The sequence below is a fragment of the Sphaerodactylus townsendi genome, linkage group LG08 (genome assembly GCF_021028975.2).
Source record: "Sphaerodactylus townsendi isolate TG3544 linkage group LG08, MPM_Stown_v2.3, whole genome shotgun sequence".
Taxonomy (NCBI): domain Eukaryota; kingdom Metazoa; phylum Chordata; class Lepidosauria; order Squamata; family Sphaerodactylidae; genus Sphaerodactylus; species Sphaerodactylus townsendi.
The window spans coordinates 29,316,358-29,341,684 of NC_059432.1; the positions used below are offsets into that span (position 1 = coordinate 29,316,358).

General features: G+C 41.0%; 2 protein-coding genes across 2 annotated transcripts in view; both read right to left on the minus strand.

The window, feature by feature from the left end:
* Positions 1–1,711: 1,711 nt before the first annotated feature.
* TFAM (transcription factor A, mitochondrial) lies at positions 1,712–11,366 on the minus strand. The gene is made up of 7 exons (XM_048506476.1): positions 10,958–11,366; positions 9,378–9,508; positions 8,422–8,492; positions 7,566–7,715; positions 5,379–5,474; positions 3,926–3,982; positions 1,712–2,449 (listed from the first exon to the last, which is right to left on the minus strand). The coding sequence occupies exons 1-7, from the start codon at positions 11,017–11,019 to the stop codon at positions 2,207–2,209; spliced, it is 810 nt and encodes a 269-aa protein (XP_048362433.1). The 5' UTR covers positions 11,020–11,366; the 3' UTR covers positions 1,712–2,206.
* Positions 11,367–12,944: 1,578 nt separating this feature from the next.
* Positions 12,945–25,327, minus strand: part of UBE2D1 (ubiquitin conjugating enzyme E2 D1) — a 34,507-nt gene continuing 22,124 nt past the window's right edge. The window contains exons 4-7 of the mRNA XM_048505595.1: positions 22,352–22,429; positions 20,790–20,895; positions 18,216–18,309; positions 12,945–15,761 (exon numbers count right to left, since the gene is read on the minus strand). Coding sequence (XP_048361552.1) covers positions 15,716–15,761; positions 18,216–18,309; positions 20,790–20,895; positions 22,352–22,429 — 324 coding nt within the window. The 3' untranslated portion in view covers positions 12,945–15,715. The remainder of the gene's footprint in view (positions 15,762–18,215; positions 18,310–20,789; positions 20,896–22,351; positions 22,430–25,327) is intronic.

The window sequence follows — 25,327 nt, forward strand, 5'->3', positions numbered from 1 at the left end:
GAGCAGAACTCTGCTTACAGAAGAAGAAAGAGGGGAGTGATGGTCCCACATCAAGCTGTCAACTTGTGCAGTTATTAGTCCATGGGGTCTCAGGAATAAACTCCAAGACTAAGATAAGCAAGGAAGACTGACAATACTTGTGTTGTCCTTGGAGGGCCTTTATACTAGATCCGACACAATTAAATATGATCCATGCGTTTTACAGTACAAATAGGTAATGAAGTACAGATGACTAAGCGTACACCAAGGCTGATTTTTAGCCTTGTCGTCGCTTGAACTTGTGGCCTCCCTTCTCAGGTCATTCTACTTACCCTTCCCACTGGTACAAATGTGTATTGTGTGAGTATACCTTTAGTCACTTTACTAGGGCTATAATGCCAAAGCATGACAAAATATCCTCGGCTGCAGTGGATGCCTATTGAAAACCCCCAGTTATTCCAAGGAAGTTGGCAGAGAAGTACAATTTAAATGGAGTACAAATGCCATCTTGGAAGCATCCTTATTACATTTAGGTACCAACTTTTTGCAAAAAAAAAAAGAATGGATGTTGTGGGTTTTCCAGGTTGTATGGCCATGTTCCAGTAGTATTTTCTCTGACGCAGGCAAAATGTCAGGAGAAAATACTACTGGAACACAGCCATATAATCCAGAAAACCCACAACATCCTAGTGATTCCAGCCATGAAAGCCTTTGACAATACAAATTTAGGATGATTTACTTTATAAAAAAGCAGCAAAAGGGAAGAAGGATGGAGATGGAAGAAAAATCTAGATACCCAAATATACAAGCATTACTTTGTATACATTGCTACTGGCATTTATTAGGAAACTACAGTTTGACCACAAAGAACAGTAAGCTGGGCAAAATGCACATTTTAGACTAACCCCAACCTCCCATTCAAATATCCTCCTTTCAATTTCAGCCCATTTTTGCATTTCAGACTTTTGTCCATGAAAGCACAGAACAAATTATTAAGAGATACATTGATCTGAAATTTAGAAAATGCACGTTACCAAAAGTGAGATGAGAGGAAGTGACTTATTTAAAGGAGATTTATAGTGACATATCAGTGACATGACAAGGCCTAGCAGAATTTGCAGAAGTGTTCTTGATTGAGTCTATTCATAGGGTAGCCATTGCAAAAAAGGTCTTCCTGGTTCTTTCTTGCTGCTAGTGTTCAAGTTTGTAAGATTTTTAGGCTACAGGAACCTGCTGTGCAATCAGTATGCTGATGATGCTCAACAATAACCCAGATTCTGTAGTTTAAGCCCTTACAAACTGCACAGAATGAATATAACTCTAATCAAGGGAACCGGGTTTGATTCCCCAACTTCTTCACATGAAGCCTGCTGGGTAAACTCGGGCCAGTCAGTTTCTCTCAGAACTATTTCAGCCCACACAGAGACAGACAATGGCAAACGACCCCCGAAAGGGATCTGACCTTGAAAACCAACGGTGTTGCTTTAAGTCAGCTATGACTTGATGGCCAAACAAAACCTTGATGTTTAGTTTTTATATAGTTACAACTTGCATAGAAAGTGGAGCTACAGTAAGGTGGGGGTAGGTTGGAGAATGGGATTCTCACTCCACTGCACATCCTTGTTTTCAAACTGTATTGCATCAGAAAACTGAAATGCATTTTCTATTTTAAAAGACCCAACATGAAAAAAGTCTGTCTTCAGACTTGGATAAAATAATGAAGAAAGCTGAATAAAAGTCACGACATTTTAATTTGTACTATGCAATATAAATAATATGCATTGCTGGTACATACATACAAAAATGTAGATGAAAAAACAATTCAAAATTTTGATTCAGTAATTGTTAATTACAAGACTGAAATTAGCAAATATACATGCTTTCTCCCGTGACTATGCATTATTTACATGCTGCATACCTTTGCAGCCCACAATCAAAGCACTTCTAATAAGCAGAAAGATGGTGATTTTATACATATAAGTTTTAATTTGTAAAAGAATACTTATTTACACATCGAAATAAGCATCTCTTCTCTCATGATCGGTCTTTGTTTTAATTCTCACAGCTTGATTTACCCTAATGGACAGTTTCCAGAAATTTAAAACCTAGTCATTTCAAGTTTCTTTTTCTCACACAATCTCATCTCAACTCCTTTCCAGCCAAGCATAATTTCAGAATGCAGTAATGACTGCACTTCAGAGGGACGCAACATAATTTACTTAACATTTTATTCTTCAGATTTTTTCACACTGTGTGCTGGTGAAGCCCTTTTGCTTCCCAATGGCTTTTTTGAAGTTGTAGCCTCCCTTTCTGAAGTAGTTTTTCTTGGAGTTTTCTTTTCTTTTGACATTTTCCTTCTATTTTTATGGCGTACAAGATCTTCACGGCCAATTTCCACCATATGCTCCTCCCATAACTTCATTTCATTTTCATACCGGATCTTATCATCTTCAGCAAGCTGATGATATGTCTAGGAAATAACACTCAGTAAGTTTTCTCAAGGAGGAGCTGATAGTATGAACAGAAGTTTAACAGAAACTGTAGGAACATTTTACCAAAACCTGAGGTATTTACCTCACAGAACTACAGGATTTTTTGAAATATCTTGGTACTCTCCACACACGAAGGAAATATTTATGTTGCACATTCAGCAACCTTCAGAAACTGCTTGGGTGAACCCCTGGTATTTGCCATGTAATGCAAACATGCATATTTTTCCTACATATAAGTGTATGCCTCTTCAGGTACAGTTGTTAAGGTGCATAACTTAAAGTTATGTGGTAATACAAGTTCTCATAATGTCTTCAGGAACACAGTCAAGGTATTTAGACTTTTTAGAGCCTGCTCACCCAAAAATACTAAAACAAAGGCATTTGAAATTTTTTTTGCCAAACTTAATTAAGGTATTTAGTTTTTCTCAAAAATGTTGAAATCAATCAGTGAATGCATTTTAACATGCATGCAAAGGAAAACCTGAGGTGAATCCTTTTTCTTTTCTTGTTGAAGTGGAAAACCTTAATACAAATGAACTGCACCAGCTGAATCTCTCAACACAAATGCAAATGTTGGTACCTTAATTACTCTGATCAAGAATGGCAGACTCTAACCTGGAGAACTGGGTTTGATTTCCCACTCTTCCACATGAAGCCTGCTGGGTGACCTTGAGTCAGTCACAATGACTATCTCAGCCCACATGGAGGCAGGCAATGACAAACCATCTCTGAAGATCTCTTGCCTTGAACACTACCGGGTCACCATGAGTCAGCTGTCACTTGATGGCACTTACCACAAGTCATTTTATGTTTCAATCCCTCAACCACATTTTAAAAAAACCTGGGAAAGCATCATAATAATGTCCTCAACAGTAGTTAACCACAGCTTCAATACAAGAGATGAGATTGTATCTCACCTTCCCATTTGTGAGTGGTGGGCTTTGCCCACATATGAGGAGGAGAATTTCTTACTGACAAAAACTCCATAAGCCTTATGAATTAGCATTCTATAGGGCTCAAATTTTGGCAGGAGTGGAATAGTCACTGTTGGTTTGGATGCCAGCATTTTTGACAAGGCAAATCCTTTTATTTTAGAAGATTTGAGGAACCAAATGTCTCTTCAATTGTTCAACTTCAAGAAACTGAAGTGAACATCTAGAAAACTATTAGCATTGCCGAGGCCTACAGAAATGAACAAAATCTGTGGCTAGATGCAAAAAGCTAATATGGAGCCTGTAAAATAATCATAAGGGAGGAAATACTTTGTAAGAAACAGGAGGGATTTGCAAAACTACTATCCCCACACACACAATTTTTGACCAGCTCAATCATATTCAAACACTTTTGCATGAATCTGAGTTTTATATCAGTTACTGCTGCAAGATAACTTCAGCTACAAAACTAAGCATGGCATCTCCGATGACTAGACCACAAAAACAGTTCTATGCCCATACCTGTTTTAGAGATGGTCCCAATTTTTGCCATTCTTCAAATAGATTTTTCATCTTTCCCTACAACAGAGAAAAAATATGCAAAAACATATGAAGATCAATGGAAGAAACATGCCCTACCCATACCTACTTTGCTTTATATTTTTCATTCAAGATACACAACATGTATAATGAGACTGTCAAGTTAAAAAGTTAAAGTTTCCCCTTCAGTCGTGTCCGACCCTGGGGTACCACTGTGAGCAGTGATTTCATAGGCAAGCCTCTTTTGTGGGGTAGTTTGCCATTGCTTTCCCCGGCTATTCTTTCCCCCCTAGCTATGAGCTAGGTACTAATTTACTGACCAAGGAATGGATGGATGGCTGAGTTGACCATGAGCTAGCTCCCAGGATATCTGACCCACAGGAGGCTCAAACTCCTGACCGTGTGAGCGGCAGTGCAAGCACTTAACCACTATGCCAAGCGGCTCTTCAGGTTACATATAACCAATATCATATAAGGATGCCATCTCATTGATAAGGCTTTGGGATCAATGGAGTACGTGCACAAAAACAACCATGACACAATCCTCATCCCCAACCCCAAGCAACCCAAACATCTCAAAAGTTATAATACCGGATGTTGGAGGACTCGCACGGATAAAACCCCACATGACCACCATAAAGCTGCCATGAGGAACCAGAAAAATTGGTTTCTCCTTCCTCCTATTAATGCAATCCATTCTACTTGGTACCCTGGCCCACATTTTTTTTTGTCTATGCAGGTATTATACTACTGGGGTTGGCCTTTTAAAGGTCTTGGGCTATTGCAGGAAGGAAGACAGGCGAACCATATCCACCCTTACGTGCAAACTCTATGATGCACGGCATCATTTGGGAGGCAATCACAAACAGCAAGCAGATGGAGAGAGGGTTTTGTGCTGACCATTTCTTCATTATGAAGCTTCTTCTTCAAGAAATCTGCCAAAGTCCAAGCCTGAGCACTATTTAGAAGCATTCAAAGATCAATTTTGGCTAGTTTTTGAATGACAAAGGGACAGAATGTTTTTAACAAATTGCTGACCATTCCACATCTTCATCTAAATAAAAGAAAGGGAGTTACAAGGCCCGTGCAATTTAAAAAGGTTACTTTCCAGACCTTCTAGTTCCAAAGATGCATTTAAAAGAAATGGCAAATCACTATTTCCTGTCGCCAAATAAGTTGTTAAGCTAAGCTCACTTTTGGCATTTGGATTTGCAGAGATGCTGGCTAAAACAGGAGAAGACCTATATTTGCAAGCCATTCAACAGCAGGAAAGCCTGGGCTGTAGTATCAAGCGATTTCAGGCTGCAGCGTTTTCTACTGGGAAAGCCCAGAGGTTCCCAGTACCTTAAAACTATGCTATAAAAATAGATAAGTTTCATTTTTATTTTCAACATGAATATAATCTGTTATTAAAACAAATGCTCTGCTCACTTACCTGAACAGAGACTCCTTTAGCCTCTTGGAAGTGTTCAGACACAAAAATATTGAAGGCAGTACGAGGTCTTTTAGGTTTCCCAAGCACTGTTAATTGCTTTAAAAAAAAGAAGAGCAGTAAGTAACTCTCTCATTTGATGGTGACACTGGTCAAAGGGTGACTATTACTTTTGGTGGCAGCTCCTACTGTCTCATAGATGCTGTTCCCTGACCTGGGGTGGCTTTTGTGTTTATGTTTAGTTTTCTACATCAAGAGTCAATCAAAGCAGCATACATCTCTACTAATAATGGTGACTGCATTACATTCCTTCGCTCTGCTCTTTTTTCACACACTCCATGAAACCTTCTAATAAGAAAGACTGTCTGCAATGATAACTTGGCATTTCTGACACTTTCAAACATTTACATTGTTCAGATCAATATTAAAGGATTCTGCAAGTATGGAAGTATGAGGAACTGCCACCAGGAGAGGGATACTGCACCCCCTGCCCCCATATGTGAAGAAAACCGTACACAGTGTTTTGCACCTTGGCCTGCTATTTTCAGTTATACTGCTTTCTCAGGAAACGTCTCACTAAAACATCAAGTCCATTTGAAACATTCCTAAAAGTTCACTTTAAAACTAGCTAAATTAGAGACCGATCGCTATTTTTGTGTGCAGGGCAGTAATTATATAGTACTGTTAAGACTGCAATGCACAGGGAATCATTTACAACTATCATAATACATTCTTTCTGCTCATCCCTTAAGGACGTGGTGTCCAACCCTGTCCCTCCAGATGTTCATGGACTAGAATTCCCATCAGCCTCTGCCATTTGTACAACACCACTGCCTAAAGACAAGGTAACAAAGTACGTATAAGCACAAATGCTGAAAATTTGCACCCATGTTAATCTAGCAATACCAACTGCCACTTCCAGCTTGAAAGATCCCACACAGAGATCTAAGATTATTAATCCAGTACAAGGGTTAACAGTACAATCCAGTACAAAGGTTAACCAAACAGCTAATCCAGTCTGAGTACATGGTCTTTAATGGGCTTACTCTGGAGTAATTCTGGACAGAATTACATTATTATATTACTTCCAACAAACACCATTTCTAATCTGCCATTGGTGTATGAACTATTTTAGACATTAAGGGTTAGATCCAAAGAATATTAAGCTGCACTGCATTAACAGAACTTTTCTGCCTCCCATTCCCAAAATGATGTGCTTTGGGGCCAGGAGACAGGGCAGGGAGAGTAAAGGTCTAAAATGGGAAGAGAGAACCAGTGAAAATTGTTGCCTCGCTCTGCTGCGGGATACCCCGTACTCCTCTAGAAAAAGAGGTTTACATCCAGCTCGATAAGACTTTACAGCTCCTAAAACATAACAGCTTAGAGTTGATCCCCTCAATATGATTTATATTTTAATCCTAACACCAAGGCTGAAAATATATACTGGGTGTCAGACTGCTATATTCATATGTAATATGTTGCTTTCCCCTTCAATATACTAAAACAGCAACCAAACAGGTTATTTTCATTTTAAAAGTTGGATATAACAGATAGGCCATGCATATTCTGTAACTGATGCCAGATTTTGTTTTGTATTCAGATACTGAAACCCTAGGTAGCGAACCTATGGCACAGGCGCCAGAGGTGGCATTCAGAGCCCTCTCTGTGGACACGCGCAGAGGGCCCCCCCCCCATATCTAGGCTGGCCTGGGCCACTGGGCTCTATTATTAGCATTAAACCTAAGACCTAGTTTTGGGTCTTAGCAGTGTAGGTAACCCTGTTAGACGCTGTTAAACCCCACTGATTTTCATGCAAAGAACTAAAGTGCGATCCTTTACCTGAGAGTAAGCTCGGTTGCTGACAATGGGGCTTGCTTCTGAGTAAACCCTCCTAGGGTCGTGATTCACCCATTGGAAAAGTTGCATGGTTGCTTCAAAGCAAAGCCACCGACTACCACCAAGCTTACTCCCAAGTAATGCATGCCTCAGAGCCAACCTTTTTTCAAAACTAAAACCTCAGTACTCAGGTTAAATTGCCGTGTTGGCACTTTGCAGTAAATAAGTGGGTTTGGGGTTGAAATTTGAGCACTCGGTCTTGAAAAGGTTCGCAGTCATTGCCCTAGTACAAAACTTAATAGAAGTATGTTTCATTCATTGTAATAATGAAGAGTTTACATTTTTAATACTAACCCTTTTTCTCCTTATTGCTCTTCTTTTTGCCACTTTCTTTCTCTTTTCTTCTTTCAAAGCTTCTTCCTGGGCAGGAGTTAATTGGGCTTTGTATTTGGCCATCTGTACTTTGTAAGTCTGACTTTCAAGTTTTGCAGCTGCTTCATAAGACTAAAAATACAAATAACCATGATTCATTTGAGGGGGCGGGGAGAGAGAGAGTATCAGTAACGGGTGTTAAGAATATCATTTTATCATCAACCCTGTAACAAAATTTACTTCCATACATACAATTAATTAGGGCTTTAAATTAATGGCTGGACCATGTCAGGAAATACAAAATTTCGATGATGCGGCTAGCCTCTACCCGGGCCAGGGCCTTTACAGCCCTGGCCCCTGCCTGGTGAAACGCTCTTCCTCCAGCAGTCCGGGCCCTGTGGGATCTTGGTGAGTTCCGCAGGGCCTGTAAGACCGAGCTGTTCCACCGGGCTTTTGGGGAGGCTGGCCGTGGATCAGCTGCCCCCTTGTGAGGCCCTCCACAGTGTCATCAGTTCCATCTGGCACTGCCTGTCCCTCCCAGCCTTAAGACTGGATGCCGCTAAGATGGGTTGTTATGCTGCATATTGATCTTAATGTTTTTAGGATTTTATTGGTTGTTATATTGTCTATGTTGTGAACCGCCTAGAGCCCTCCGGGGATGAGGCGGTCTATGAAGTCCAATGAAATTAATAAATAATAAATAAAATGCATAAAGCATGAATTTTCTTTTTTTTTTAAAAAGAATTTTTCTTTTCCAAAGCAGAGAAGTGATATTATTAGTGGAAGTACAGTTAAATTGTCGTTCACACAAGGACAATAATCTAGAAGAGATGCTCACTTGTTTGTCAGATGATGGCAGCTCCCTCCAAGCATGTGCTATCTGTTTTGTTATGTCCAAAGCACTTATATCTGAAAAAGAAAAAAGGTTCAGCTGCAAAAGTGAATGTTCTGCCAAATTTAATCTTAAGCTGTATTCTTTCCAGGTAGTTACTCAAAGCAAGTTATTTCAGTATGCACATAAACGCAATTCATGAATCATGTAGAGGAACAGTAAGATCTTCCTCATTAAACAATACTTGGGGGAAAAAAGACAATTCAAAATAAAGTTGAAATTTTGATAAATATAATATTTACTTCTTTTTCAATTCAAAGAGATGTTTCCAGCTCATCATAGGAAATAAAAATAAGTTCTTAATGGGAATTTAGCTATGCTGAGCAGCATTAAGTTTTATGTCGCTTTAAATATCTCTGCTCATTCTCCTTTGATATGATTTTATGGTTAGAACTTCTGCAGAGGGTTTCCTCTCTAAGCCATTACACTAGAACCAACATTTCACCCATAACTGAAAAAGCCTACATAAGCCTAACTACAACTACTCTTTTTGTTCTTTTCCTCATTTCTAAAAGTTCCCCCTACTGAATTTTTTTGTATGTAACTCAGGACAAAGACCCTCCTTTTTGCATGTTACTCTATACAATATCATGCATACCGATTGCACTGAATGGATGATAAAACCACTAGTCTTGACAACATACTGTAACCCTCTGACAGCGTAAATGTAGGATTTTTCTAAGATATTATCAAAGCACATTGTTCTATTGTTTTGCATCTATTTAAGGCCTTTAACAAGAACAATTAGAATTATTTCACAAAACACAGCTGAAGCAAAGGCCTGAGAGAATCCTAGCAAAACGTGATGCATGAAAAAAGAGCCTAGAAGTTTTAAATAGCTTTTAACAATCAACAAATCACTCTGATTTTATGTGAGTTACTTATTTTAGTAACTTGCTTACCTGGATTTTGTTTCTTATAAATCGGTTGCTGGTCTTTATAAAAGCGTATGTAGGCGGTCAGAGGCTGCTTCGGACGGTTAACTGAACTAATATGTTTTGAAAACCACTTCACCACACAGGTATTACTACATCTTAATAAAAGCAAAATTATAAATATTTACACATCAATGTCTGACAAACTTTAAAACAAGGACACCACTTTATTACAAAGGACAAAAACAGCATTCTCTGAAATTCTCTGGAAGTACCATAATTACTTTTCAAATAATTATAATTACAATCATCATTATAATTCTACTGTATGCTCAACCAAAGAAAACCAGTAATCCAGTGGTTCTCAACCTGTGGGTTGCGACTCCTTTGGGGGTCGAACGACCCTTTCACAGGGGTCGCCCAAGACCATCAGAAAACGGTCTTTTTATATTTTATATATACCAATTTTATGGTTGGGGGTCACCACAACATGAGGAACTGTATTAAACGGTCGCGGCATTAGGAAGGTTGAGAACCACTGTAGTAATCCATTTCAGACATTCCGCATCTGCCCAAAGAGATCACCAATAGTTTATCTTGCACCAGAACATCTCCCCAGTCCAGCTAACTTTTTTACCACTAGACCAGAAGGCAAGAAGAACAAGAAAAATATCTTGTGCAAGAAGACCAGTATCAGCATCATACTTGGACTGCTGCAGGACAGCAAGGCTCCACCATACTCTGCACAACAACAATGCACATGCTCAAACTTCGAGTGTGAAATATTCAAGAATGAGATACACATAGACGCACAGTGAACCTCGGGACAACATTCTTCAACATGTCAATTGTTCTCTTTTTGTTTAACATCCCTCACAAGGTTGCTGTGCTGTGAGAATTACATGGAGGAACAGCAGGATAATTTTTTTTTACAGATAATACCCACAAGATACTGTTTTTGACAGTTACATATAAATGGCTTGCACTCTGAGAGTAGCTTTAAGCACTGTCTCCACCAGCAGTGTCGGAGGCTGGATTTATGCACTTGCAATCTTTATAAATGAACTCATTTTCCATTTATAAAAAGGGAAAACGAGTTCACTTATAACTAATGCAACTCGTTATAAATAAGCTGCGCTGAATGGGCCTTAGTTAAGCTGATTTTCAAAGTTTAGCATTTAACCCTTTTATGCCAATAACGATACTGATGACGACTTACCCCATTTATACATTGTCTTTCCAAGACAGACCACCACTGCTTCAGTTTTTAAGCTGCCACAAGGCTCCTGCGTATTTATACCTCTGGGGTTCTGTCTGCACCAGGGGTCTGCAACCTGCGGCTTTCCAGATGTTCATGGACTACAATTGTAGTCCATGAGCATCTGGAGAGCCACAGGTTGCAGACCCCTGGTCTACACGAGTCATGTTGCTCGCTAGTCACAGCCCCTCAGTCGCACCCAAGAAACACAAACCCCCTTTACGGAACAAATAAGGAGACGGGGGCCGGCAAAGGGGTGGTGGTAGGGTTAGGTTTGGGTAGGCAGAGAAGGGATAAGGAAGGAGGAATGGATGTCCCAGCGTGAGTTTGTTGTTGGGATCGTTTTTACCTGAGAATGTAACGCGGACCGGCCATAGTCGACAGGACACGGGCGAGCACCGAGGCCGCCATAGCACCGTCCCGGGTACTCTGACAACAACCCCAACCCTCTCTGCCTCCTCACGCCTCACAGCAGCCGCCACCACGCGCCGCACGCGCGGAGCATTGTGGGGCAACCAACGCGCGGCCAAGCACGCAATCTTCCAACGGCAGGTAAGGCGCCAAACACTGGCACATGCGCCCAGCCCTCCTACCCGATTGGCGTTCAGAGAAACCCTCAGTTAAATAAAGTCTCGACTTCCGGTTTCAAATTTTTTTCTCCACCGCCGCCATATGCGTGGCAGGGATGTGGCTCGAATTGCCACTCCTACATGTTTGGATTGGCTGGCCTTATCACTCAGTTGGAAAGCGCGGTGATCATGCCAGTCGCACTGAGACTGTGACCTCTTGAGGAAAAGTTAAAGGACGGCGTGTTCGTCACAGGCGCCAAGGTTTCCTCTTTGAAAGGAAAAAGGAGATGGGCTGTCGCCCGGACGGGGGGCGGAGACAGCCTAATGTCGTCACTTGGCCCTCCCTCCCTCGCCTTTGGTCAAAAGGGAAGTGAGAACGTTAACGCATGCGCACTGGGCGAGGGTCGGTGGGAAGGAAGCTATTGCAGCAAGAGCCAGGGAAGACTGAGTCCCTGGGTGAACAAGCTTTTAAAGCAGGGGTGTCCAACTGTAGCCCTCCAGATGTTCATGGACTACGATTCCCATCAGTCCCTGCCAGCATGGCTAATTGTATTTTTCATTCAAGTCAATTGGCCATGCTGGCAGGGACTGATGGAAATTGTAGTTCATTAACATCTGGTGGGCCACAGTTGGACACCCTTACTTTAAAGGCTCTGTAACCAAGACAGGAAACTTGCACACTGCTGGTCATAAATTTATTTCCCCCAAATATTGATTTTCATCACCTTTTAGACCCGGTGGCATTCTCACACCTATCGTGTGCCATAAAGATTCAGGTTCACTAATGATTTATCGGCACTATTAGGACTGGCTGTAGAGTCCACTGTTATAGTAGTTTGATCAAAATTGATTTTTATAATCTGGTTTTATTATTCTGCATCTAATTATTATATATCGTGTTTATTGGTATGTATTTTCTATATTTTTAGCTAGCCCCACCTTGGTGGGGGGGAGAAGTGTGATATAAAACAAACAAATAAATAACCTACAAAAACCAATCTGAGTTTGACAGAAGAGTTAACTTATTAGACACAGCTGCGGATAACCTCAGAGTAGTAAACTAGTTTTTTTTAAATGGCTGAGTAGTAGTATTGCTTTTCAAAGTATACCCCTTTATTTGGCCATTAAATGTTTATACACAGTGAAGGTCAGAAAACAACATGGCGTTTGTGAATTATGTACTTTGAGCTCACACTGTAGCACAAAAAGTAACACACCAGTAGCACCCTTTCAAACATAAGACAATCCATGCTAGATCAGACCAAGGCCCAGCAGTTTGTTCACTCAGTGGCTAACCAGGGGCCAAATTAAGAAACCTTCAAGACTTTAAGAAATTTCATTCTAACGTGAGCTTTCCTGAGTCAGAGACCAGCTCCATTCATCACATGTATGAACTACTGTTAGCCTGTTTTTTCTCCTGGAAGATGTAATGGGGGGAGGGGAGAGAGAGAGAGAGATAACGTCTGGAGATGTGAGATTCCCTACTACAAAGGAGTTGGCAACATGTCTGTCATTAGAGCTCAAAGACACCATGTAATGAATACACCACATTTTTAAAAACTTGTTACTGAGCATCATGTTCTACGTCAGCAGTCTAAACTCGTTGCTCCATTGGCAGTCAAGAAGCCTCCCCAAGGAGTCAGATTTGCCAAGGCAAGCAGAGGACAACACGCACAAGCACCTGCTGTATACATATTGAGTGCCACTGGTCCCTTCTCTGAGTCAGTTGAAAGTGAAGCGCGTAAGGATAAAACAGACAAATTCCGGTTTCAAATCAAATCTCTTTATTTTTCATTCAAGCCTCAGCTGACATCTTTAGGCAGAAAAATATCACATCAGAAGTCGCTAGAAAGTACGCCTTATTTAACATTAACTAGAATGACTAAAGATTACACTTCTGAAAAGTTCAGTGATACAGAGATCCTTTGCTTTAGTCATGCCAATCGTGCCATGTGTGGAATATACAGAGAATAATGGGATGGCTCAGTAAATGCCCTTTGCTAAGGCCGTGTACAGTATAAAGTGGGATTTGGTAAGAGGGACTGAAGCACAGACAACATTTAGGCCACCATAATGGAAGCACCAGGACTGAGCAAACATAATGAAAACTAAAGAACCTTACAGGGAATTATTCAAATAGCAGAGGAAGGACATTCACCAGGGAATATAAAATGTTTCAATGGGAATTTCAACACCCTTAGTTATTGAAAGCCATACTTCAAAACAAGCCCAGAGAATGAAGTAATTCATGGTACTATTTTATTAAGATTATTTTAGCTCCATATGAAACTCTCCAAATTAGTTTTCAATGACACTGATGCATGGGGCGAGGGGAGTATGGCTTCAACACACTTGCCTTTCAAAAAGCCCTGTGAAGAAGGAAGAGTAAAAGTCTTGCTGATCTGCACCTATTTTGCTCAGCCTGAAGACTTTGCATTATGGTAAGTAAATTCCTTTTTGTATGATGCATACTTCAAAGCATAGTAACAATTTAAATAGTTTCAAACCAGCCTCCATATAATTAGAAAAGCAGAAGATTAAATGCTCTTTCGCTTAACAGGCATGCAAAATCAAACTGCCAAATTTCATAGTCCTCTGCAGGGGATTAAGGACTATAAATTCTTCTGGGACAAACATATCGTAAGATAGGCAGGGATTTAAAAAGAAGTCTGGGACATCAGTCAGCAGTTAGTGTTAAGTATTTATGACAGATGTGATTAATTGCTTTGCCTTCTAAGGTATGGCATCCCTTTTTTACTTCAAGTATAGTGGAAACATCATTTACTGCACGGGAAAGCTTATTGGCTGTTTTGCAGACTGATGTATTTCACAGCAAGCAATGACACAGAAGAAATGTAACAATATTTTTCAGTGCTTATTTCATAAAGCTTCCATCTTAAAGAGCTGATTGTATACATTGAGGTAAAAAAAATCCTAAACTCTCAATTACCTTTATGTACAAGTGACCAGTACAGATTTTTTTTCCCTAGGCCATGAGAGCTACCTAAGACGTTTAACATTTAAACATTTTTTTCCTTTAAATTCCAGTAATAGAAAAATAGCCACTGGGATGCTTGCCTCACTTCTACACATTCCAGTTATATATGTGCTTTTTTACAAAAAAGTTGTTCCTTGGTATAGCAAAGCACTATAACTATATTCCCTTCTCCAGAAGGGGTCAAATGGGGTCTGCAACGGCAAACTTGCCATTCAAGCAAGCTGTGTTTAATAATTACTGCAGCCACAAACTAAAAAGCTTTTCACAAGGGTGTAGTATTCCATGACCACACACACCTTTTTTTAAGCATCCTCGTTTTCAAAGAACCGAAGGCTGTTTTCTCCATACATGCATGGAGAAGTATGTGTGTGTGATTAAAAATATTAGTTTAAGAGTGTAGAAGTATGAGATCAAAATATTGTTACACAGTTGAGGGAAATAGCTTCAATGACACTGCAAAATTAATAAGTTATTAATTTAAGCAAAGTGTGGGGCTTAACAATTTTGTTAGTCAAAGTAGTTTTCTGTATTGGGTACAAGATCCAACAACTCAGATCATACACAATACAACACAATGAATCACACACATAAAATTGTGTAACAGCTTCCATAACATATTCAAGAATTCGCAGCAATTTCAAACACATGGGCCTGCTTCTCCCAATAGTCATTCATATATTTAGCAATATTTTGATCTTTTCAGAGCAAGCACATGTGAAGAATGTGCAAGACTTAAAGAACAGCCAAGACAAGTAGTAAAAAACACATTTTATTTGTATGGAAAAGCTTCAAGTCAATTTGTTAAAAGGTCAAAGATTATATTGCCCACCTGGGATAAAAAAAAAGTCAGCTGTGAACAGAACAAAATTAGTTACATTTCTTTCTACAGAGCAGTGCAATTAGTTCACATTGCAATAAAATTAAGTATGCAACAGAATCAAAACCAAGTGTTTCCCCATAATCGGCATACTGAGAATTAGAGTGCAAAGTTTTGTTTTAAGTCTATCAGTTTACAGAGTATTCCTTTGGGAAGGAAAATGTCTTTTATTTCATCAATACTGTGCAGAAAGTCTAAAGTAAGTTGACTTACATGGTAAATAAAATATAGTCTATACAGTAAAAAAAATACAAATTATACAATGAACTAACAAAGAATGAAATACAGACAGACTTACAGGACCAACATCTCAAAGACACACAGAATAGTTCATGTAACACCTAGTTTTTCAGCAAAAATAATTTGGTTGCTCTACAACTGCATTGTGACTCTTGTAGGCTGGAGATGCAGATGTCCAAGTATCTTAAAAAAAAAGTAATAAATGTCTTTTGCAAAGCATACAAAAAGGATAAATACTCTCATCACAGTCTTCAGGTTAATTTTTGTAGTTATTTCCTTGTTCCAGAAACACATTTATACTGGTGAAAATCAAAAAGGGCCTCATGGTACACTGAAACAGTAAACTGTGCTCCACGTACTTCTAATTTTGAAAAAACCCTAGAATTTACAGTACTCTGGTATATATGAAAAAGTCTTCAAAGTTTACATTGCATATTTCTGGGTCCATTCTCTTGCATGTCTGTTATATCTGTTTAAAAAAAATGGGGAGGGGAACATATTCACCAAAATGTCGCCACAGATAAACTGTACAGATTTCTACAAGCTATTTCTACCAGTTATTGGAATATTCATGATCTTGCTAAATTGCATGTTTCAGTTAGCAAGATCTCCTTTGAATCGATGTAAGAACAGACCAACGCACCATGAGTAACGAGATACAGAAGCATTCCTGCCCAAGCAAAGGAACAGGTGTCGGGTAGGAAGTGAGGTCCTTTGCCAATTCAAAGCACTATGTGTGGTGCTAGTAGCTTCCTGAAACAAACAGTGGGTTGGGGAGAGCAGGTTGGGCCACCAAAGTCCACTTGAATATTAGCCTTGCAGGCTGCCTAGAGTACAAGGCTGCTGCTGGCCCCTAGAGAGAGTTCACAACTGGTTGTTATTGCTGTAGGACAGTGGTGGCGAACCTATGGCACGGGTGCCAGAGGTGGCACTCAGAGCCCTCTCTGTGGGCACTCGCAAACGGAGTCACACCCCCCCACACACATCTAGGATGGCCTGGGCCTCTGGGCTCGATTATTAGCATTAAACCTAAGACCTAGTTTTGGGGAGTCAGTGTAGGTAACCCTGTTAAGCGCTGTTAAACCCCACTGATTTTCATGCAAAGAACTAAAGCGCAATTTTTTACCTGGGAGTAAGCCCGGTTGCTGGCAATGGGGCTTGCTACTGAGTAAACCCTCTTTGGGTCGTGATTCACCCATTGGAAGAGTTGCACAGATGCTTCATAGCAGAACCAAGAAGCTTACTCCCGTGTAACACACACCTTGGAGCCAGCTGTTTTTTTCTAAACTAAAACCTCAGTATTCAGGTCAAATTGCCTTATTGGCACTTTGTGATAAACAAGCGGGTTTTGGGTTGCAATTTGGGCACTCGGTCTCTAAAAGGTTCGCCATCACTGCTGTAGGATGAATCCTTGGTGCTGCTTAAGGCACTGCTAAATCAATAGAATGCCTGATAAAGAGGCAGCCAGCTAGTGTGGTGCAGTCAGACCAGGATCTGGGAGGCCTAGGTTGAAAACTGCCATGGAAGCACACACTGCCAGCCTAATTTACCTCACAGGGTTGCTGTGGGGATAAAATGGAGGTAAGGCGAACAGCATAAGCTGCTTTGTATCCTCATTGGAGAGAAAGGTGGTGTATAAATAAAATAAATCAGTTGTGCCCCCCGTGCCACGTTTATGAGCCAGAGAGGTTAAAAAATAAGAGGCTTTTTTGGTTATGTCCGTAGCCTAATGCAGACAAGGCCTACCCACCCTAGCAGAGGGAGAGAAAAGGGAGGGAGGAGGAAGGATGGCAGGGAGGGGAGGGGTGGCATGCAAGGGAAGGGGCGTGTGGGGAGTGAGTGAGTGAGTGAGGAGTGGCATGCAAGGGGAGGGGTGGCATGGAAGGGGGGGCAGCATCTGGACATAGCCCATCGACCCTAGTGGAGGGAGAGGGAAGGGAGGGAGGGGGAAGGGTGGCATGCAAGGGAAGGGGAGGGAGGGGAAGGGGCCCCAGCATCTGGACATGGCCCATCCACCCTAGCGGAGGGAGGGGAGGAAGGGGGAGGGGTGGCATGCAAGGGAAGGGGAGGAAGGAAGAGGTGTGTATATATATACACTCCACTCCGCTGATATACAAAGCCATGAGAATATATAGGAGTAGAAAAATTATTCAGAGAGTATAAAAAAGATGCAAAGAGAAACCAATCAAGTGGCAAGGATCAGAAGAGACAACTGACATTAATTTGGAAGCACGGGGCTCTCAAACCAGTCTGATACCCCCACATTATATTCCCTTAATCTCCCACGTGACCTAACCTACAATAGGGTTAGAGAGGTTTTTGCCTGAATTGCAGAAATATTTGGTGTCATAAGTTCTTTATCACAAAAGCTTACTAAATGAGTGAAGCATCTATATTGATCTACTTACATTTCATGACGGGGTAGAGGAGATATTTAATGCCAACCAAACCTACATATCACTGCCTCTGTCGCTCAGTTATAATACCATACAATTTTAAGACAGTGAATCTAATGGATGACCCAACACAGCTAAAATCTCAAACTCAATGTAATGGGCTTGTATTGAATTACAACAGACCATAGAAAGATACACCCCAACTTTGTTTGAAGACCACCCAAAGCAGTATGTGGAGTTCTCTTCCCAAAATTGGTTGGTACAATACTTTAACATTTAAAGAGTAGATTTCTAACATTTGGCAAAAGTAGTTTGTTATCTAGAAATATCAGCAAGGTCACACATTAAAGCCAAGCAAGCAGATCACCGTTTGACATTTTTTGACTAGTGACAGTAAGATCTCTCATTTGCAGGGGGATGAAGGCATTACTGAAAAGCATATAAAATGGTTGAATCATAAAGCAAAAGAGGCAAAGAACAGAACAGCAGTCAGCATTTAAAAAAAAATGTGATATGTTCACACTTACTTTTCCTTGTCTGACTTGTAGATCTGTGCAATATCTGGTACTAAAGGGTCATCTGGATTAGGATCGCAAAGTAAAGAGCATATGGACAAGAGAACTAGAATAAAAAAGAAAAGCTCAATCATTCAATGATTTGTGTACAGTAAATCAAGAGATAATCCATCGTCATTTTTGCACTTCATGAAATTATAAGCCTTCTCTCAAATACACACACACACGCACGCACGCACACACACACACACACACGAAAGTCAACATATTTAGAAATCCTTACATGGCTAACCCTTCTACAGAAAGGAGCTATAATCCCCCTCCCTCCCCCACTGATCTAAGGAAATGTGCTGGAAGCAGTTAGGTGCTTGAAGCATATTGTTCTCTTTCAGCAGGGGTCAAAATTCATACCATGAAAATACCCAACCCTTAACTGTTTTAAAGGCCTACCACCTACAGAAGCAGGCAATACTCTTTATGCTGGCTGGTATCCCCGCCAGGGGTGTGCAAAAAAAAAAATACTGGTAAGAATTTGGACTTGGATCTAAAGGACCTGATTTTGGGGGAGAATCCTAGATATTTCTAAACCAGGATTAGCCCTGAATCTGAATTTTACTTCCATGTTGACCCCCATCTCTCCTTTCCATTGCTTACCTGAGCTCCAGGAGCAGAGATGGCTGCTTCCAAGTCTCACTTGGAACCTAGAGGCTTGTAGCAGAGGAGTTTTGCCCCTGCTGCAGTCTCCAAGTCCTAACTTGGAGGCCACAGAAGTGAAGTTGACCAGAAGGTAAGTGACGGGAGAGGGAGGGAGGGAGGGAGAAGAGAAGGGGATTCTTTAAAAAAATGGCAATGGGGCCAAAGTAGCCCAAATTGTGCTGAAAATTTCCTTTTTCAGGTGAAAAAACCTCTGAAAAAATAAGGGGGGGGGGTCTGGCTTTGCCAAAGGCACATCCCTAATCCCCATCCTAAACTTCAGAAACAATGCAGCAATTCAAAAATGATCTGATCAAAGTAAGTGTGTTGGATCCAAAGAACCATGAACAGAGGAAGTTTACTATTTTAAGATATCTACTGCCTTTCTTCACCTCACAGTGAACCAAAATTCATGGGACAGACCACTGCCTTTTCCCCCTAGTTTCCTGGGTTCTCTAGAAACCTGCTGTGTAGAGTCAATCGGTAATAGAGTGGTATACAGCTGGGCTTCGGGAGAACTGCTACTCAAGAGAAATATGGAGAAACCATCTTCTTGCATTAGCTTCTCTCTAAATGACTCAAGAGTTCATACATAAGCAAATGGGCAATTTCTGCCGATTCCTCTTTCTTGCTGCAGTTCCTTTTACCATGTCCTGTTCAAAGGCCCATGGCCTTAAGAAGCAGCTTTCCAGGGGTACAGATGATGGAGGAGAGATCTGTTTCTTAAACTTGTGCATCCACATTTCACTGGATCCATCCCAGCATCTTATTTAGCTAGGAACATGCATTGTCCAGGAACCAAAGAGCTTCTTAAGGAAAGCCCCAGATGTTCTGGTATTTTTCTCCCCTTTCAAATGAAGATCTCACATCAAATCTCAAACTGGTTTTAAGAGGCGGCTGTTACCACATAGAGAGCTGCTCTTTAAAAAAATGTCTACCCATAGGTCTATAGAACCAGTTCAACAATGTTTTATATATATCTTAACTACTGCAAATCATTTTAACATGACACTAATAGCATTCAGTTACCAGCCAGTTCTATGTAAACTATTACAAATGTCACTTCAGTGCAGAGGCGGAGGAAGAAACTGCGCTCAGGGCGTGTGTGCGCCCTGCGCCCCTTATGCGGCATTGCCCACCCCCACCCTGCCACGCCCCCTCAACGGCCCGGCCATGCCTCCACTGCTGCTCCACCAGGGCATTGCACCCCCCTCGCCCCATGGGCACTATGCCACTGCTTCAACGTGATGAGAATATCTCTCATTCCAAAAATATTTTAAACAGGGCTTCATAAGACATAATACGTTAAAAACCATTTGAACTCTTAAACATTCCAATGCACACCAGTCCTATACAAATCTTTTTCCAAAGCAAGGACCTAGCAACACACACAAGCCTTTTGTACAGCTAGATGTTATTCTTAATGATCAACTATCATTAATGACACTAAAAATGCTGTAACATGACTGACTATATTTCCATTAAGGCTTTGTTCCACGCTTACAGTATCTTCTTGAATGGTTAAAGGAAAAAAATTCCTTATTGTACTTAAGAACCGGAGCATTGACAGCTTAGGTCTCATATAGCTCACTTCCATACACAAATCATGTTGCAGATGCCCTTCTGCTGAAAGGGCACAATAGCAGATAGACAGATTTTAAGGAAAGGTGGGTTACCATAAAACTGTTTTCCTTTGCAGACAGAGAGCATGGATTCAACCCCCCGCTCCCCGTCACCAGCTAATAGGGAAGCAGCAGTAGTGCAGCATTAGTTCCTGTGGAAACATCACAAGCAGCACAGAGCATCTTCCTTTACCCAAACATAACAGCCATAAACATGGGAAACAGGAACTTCAATATAAAAGGAAGAACAGGATATTTTACAAATACAAACCTTTAGATACAGTCAGAGCAGGTGACCACTGTGACCTCAGGATATCAAGACAAATACTCCCATTGCTATTTATGTTTGGATGATAGATTTTTGTTGTAAATGCAATCTGTAATAGAAGAATCAGCAAGTATTTTTTCAGTGTTGGAACTGCACACACATTCCTTGTATTTTACTTCATCTCCATCTGACATCTCTCAAAGCACAATGCCTTGGCTTAACTCAAACAGGGATACATTCTGTTACACAATCTGTTACCAACACATAAGTAAGACCAGATACAGTTCTGTTCCCAGATTAAGATGATACAAAACCTGCCTTATGTTAGAAGGGCTACATAGAACATGCTGATCCAATCCTTCTGGTGGAACCTAAATCTTCATAGAATAGACAGCCACACAAAATTTTCTGATGTTTATGCTGCCTTCTACTTTCAATAAAGTGCAACCTTGAATGGAGCTGGGCATAATGCATAGGTGTCAGCTACCGCGAAGCCATTGCAAAATTCAAATTTCCACAAAAAAGATCAACAATTCCAAATGAGCAAGTGCAAAAAATACTTTCCAACAATGTACAGTTTTATCTGTACCACTAAGCCCACCAATGGTCCTCAAAGGATTTAGATTTTATTCTATTGACATCTTGATAAACTGTAATGGTAATTTATTGGTATTGAGCCCAAAAGGGGAAGGGCAGCATATTAGATCTCATCAAATAAAATAAATGAACATGTATGATTGGTGGTTTTTGAACAGAACTCGAAGGAAGTGAAGCGTTCTCTGAACAGGACTCTTCAACAAGAATATCAATAATGAAGGGAAGCATTCCTGAAAGACAAAGAACTCACCCCCACAAGTTATTCATAAAATGTGCAACTGCACATTTGGGATACATTATAAGTCTATGGCTTACGGTTTGGGATACATTATAAGTCTATGGCTTACGGTTTGGGATACATTATAAGTCTATGGCTTACGGAGCACAATGGTGGGGTCTAGACCAGATCCCACATTTGATCCCACGCTCCTGTTTGTTCTGATTCCAGAATCCTCTGCAAAATGTAGTGGGACTGTGACATATGGCAATGGCTCCTTGAAGCTAGAAATCCACTAATTTAAATTAATTACGTTCAACCCTAGCAAACTGACAAATACAATGGGTTGGATACCCTCTAAGTTCCATATACAGAAGCACACCCCCTGCCCAATGCAGCCCACAATGAAGGAAGTGGCAGGGGGGAGGACACCACTGGTAAAAACGGTGTCTATTTTCACGAGATCAAAAACATTTTATTTTATTTAAAATAGCTTTATCCCAAACTCACATTTTTAATTCAAAATAATGAATGTTAAAGGGACAGCAACACAGCTTTTGTCAACTATTTCTAGTGTTGTCGTATTCTGCATGTGGTCCACAACACTCTGCAATAGCTCTCGCCCTTAAATTCCTCCTCTTGCTTCAGCTGTTCTCCGTGAGGATGCTCCTCATGCATTTAACTCTTGACAACTTCGAACCAGTCTCTTAATGAAATGAAAACTGCATCTGGTCTGTTATCAAATATTTACCTTTGGTGGTTTGAATGGGTAGTCTGTTGGAAAATGTACAGTGAGAAAAAAGACTCCCCCTTGATATGCACTGTCAGGCTGAAAAACAAGCACATCAAGAAGGCAGGTTTTTCAGGCAAGTATTTTCAAGCAAAAGAATGAATCTCAAGACTGTGCCCATTTGAGGTCAAAATGTCATTAGCACATTGTTCAAGTTCAGTGCCCCTGAGTGTTCTGGCTAACAAGAGAATCATCCACAATCATCACCATGAACTGTGTGACAACAAAACTGTACAGAACTACTGGAAAGCACTCGTGAGGAGAATCCGGTTTCTATTTGCAGGTGTATTTTCCCATTATTTTTCAGCTATACCAGTGGTGGCGAACCTATGGCACGGGTGCCAGAGGTGGCACTCAGAGCCCTTTCTGTGGGCACACGTGCACAGAGTTCATCATGTGGAGGGGGCGGAAAATCACCCTGGCACACACATCTAGGTTAGCCTGGGCACGATCCTTTACCTGGGAGTAAGCTCAGTTGCTCGCAATGGGGCTTGCTTCTGAGTAAACCCTCCTAGGGTCGTGATTCACCGATTCGAAGCGTTGCACAGTTGCTTCACCAAGCTTACTCCCGAGTAACGTGCGCCTTGGAGCCAACCGTTTTTTCTAAACTAAAACCTCAGTATTCAGGTTAAATTGCTGTGTTGGCACTTTGCGATAAATAAGTGGGTTCTAGGTTGCAATTTGGGCACTCAGTCTCAAAAAGGTTCGCCATCATTGAGCTATACAGTTCCAGCAATATGAGCTGGGAGTTTTACATTAAAATCTAAAAAGGAGAGAAATTCTCTGAAAGTTCTCACAAAGCTTAATTTGGTTCACTAGAGTTTCATTCTACCACTGTATGTATAATGATTGAGGCCCTCACAATAGATACCTCTATTATACACCCAAATGTTAGACTGAATGCTGAATCTGTTCTTAGGGCCATTTGCCCTTGTGAAAAACACATAGACCTTTCCTGGTCAATACAGCTCCTGATTCTGAGACTCTTCTATGTAAAGTCACAACTATCAGACACAAAACCTTCATTCTCAACCATGCTCCGAGCCACAAACTTCTATGTGCTGCTACTGCCAATTACATAGTATTGGAGGAAAAGCATAGTGTGTCACCTTCCTTAGTCCTTTTGTTCTCCTCTGGAATCAGCAAAACTAGCTCTCTATCCCAACTGATGGAAGCCCTTGTAAACAGAGATGATGCCCTAATAGCCAAGTCTGAGGCCTCATGGGATTTTCTGAGAGAGTAATCTGACCTTAGGTTACATAGGGATCCACCCCTGTCTTTAGTAACCAAGCCCCCTGCGAGTTTCATCAACAGCATCTACTAAGGGAATCTCTAAGAGATCCATTGTCAGGTTAAGTATAAAGCCTTTTTGCTAACCAGGGTTCTATTTATTAGAAGAAGAGCAGTTTGGATTTTATACCCCCCCTTCCTTTGCTGTAAGGAGACTCACCTGCTCTTAACAGCTACACCAAACTGACAGTAGAAAGAAGGCTTGTCCATTCTTCTTTCATTTGGTTCCCAAAGAATTCTAGGAACAGCACTACTTCTCCCACACTAAGGAATGTGGGGAAAACTTTGAATTTGGTTTTAGGGTTAGTATCATCTTCCTCAGTTCCAGTGCTAATAGTCCTTGACAGGCCCCTTGGTTAAAGGGATGTTTGGATTGCATTGGGACAATTATCTCCTCCTCTGACATTTTTTACTCCTCTGAGCCCCCAAAGGAGGAGGCTGGGTCGCTGTGAGAAGAGTCGAGTCTGTGCACCGCATTTTCCCCCTGTCACCTTAGTCTTGCAGGTCACATGCACTGCAACCTGTCCTCTACTGAGAGGTCCTCTTTGCTTCACCTTCTAAACAATACACTGGCGGGGGCGGGGGTGGGGTATGTGATCTGGAGGAATACCTTGAAGAATATCTTTTCAAATTCCCTTTTAGGGACTGGACCTCCTCCAACATTGCATGGCAAAGCCAACTTGATATCTCCAGGGGGGGATGGGGATCTAGAAAGGGGTTTGGGAGAGAGGGAAGGCATCTCTATTTTGCTGCATCTCTCTGACTGCTCCACTGTGGCCATGAGCTCCGAACATCAGCCATCTATATTGATGCAGAGGATATTCCTGCCAAAATCAGTTGCTGCTGCTGAGGTATCCTCTGAGGCACAATTGTATTGTCTGACATGCTCCTCTCGCGGCCTCTGCTCATCTGCAGGTTTTGCCCCTGATCAACAGGCCTGGGTATTAGTCCCTTCCTTCTGTTTCAGGGAGGACAAAAAGCCTCCCCCCCCCCTTCTTAGAAATGAAGCCATCTGAGGTGTCCTTGTTTTCTGTGTTCAGGTATTTCTACCCTCAAAAGGGTGGGGGTGGGGGTAGCCAAAAAGGAAGAATTTGAGGTATAGATTAAAGATATAATAGACATAAAAGTGTAAAAATAAAAGTATTAGGTGTCTTCTGCTGATTTGTAGGGGCCTTGCAGAGAAGCTCTTACCAAAAGCTTGCTCTCCTAAACGAGGCAGGAAACAAACTGAGGAAAATGGGTGATTCCACCCAGGAGACAGGAGGTTTAGAAGAATTTTAGTCCTGCATCCTTGATGGAAAGGGGGGACTCGCCCATGACAAATTGCCTTCCCCCTTGGAGCAAGAAACCATTGTTTTCATGGTATTAAAACCTCTAGAGCCTGAAAACAAACTTTGACATGAGGCAGAAGGTTTCTGTTGTGCCAACCCTCCCTATTTGAACACTGACTAAGTCACACCACTATGATTCCTTTACCATTCTCACCTTCTCATTATAGATATATTTTGGAACACTAAAAACTATGGTTTGAACTTCATGTATTAGACAACTCAATTTCCATGAATTTTAAAAGAAAACATTTAGGAAATTCAAAAATGAATTTCAAAACGTTTTTGTACTTTAGGACATGTTTCTACCTCTCAAGTA

What these genes read in the sequence shown, in the direction of transcription:
- TFAM (XM_048506476.1), bottom strand. Translation starts at nt 11,019, where the DNA reads ATGGCGGCCTCGGTGCTCGCCCGTGTCCTGTCGACTATGGCCGGTCCG. An exon ending in GGTCCGCGTTACATTCTCAG is followed by an intron (nt 9,509 to 10,957) that starts GTAAAAACGATC and finishes GCTTTTATTAAG; the next exon opens with ATGTAGTAATACCTGTGTGG. An exon ending in TTATAAGAAACAAAATCCAG is followed by an intron (nt 8,493 to 9,377) that starts GTAAGCAAGTTA and finishes TTTCTTTTTCAG; the next exon opens with ATATAAGTGCTTTGGACATA.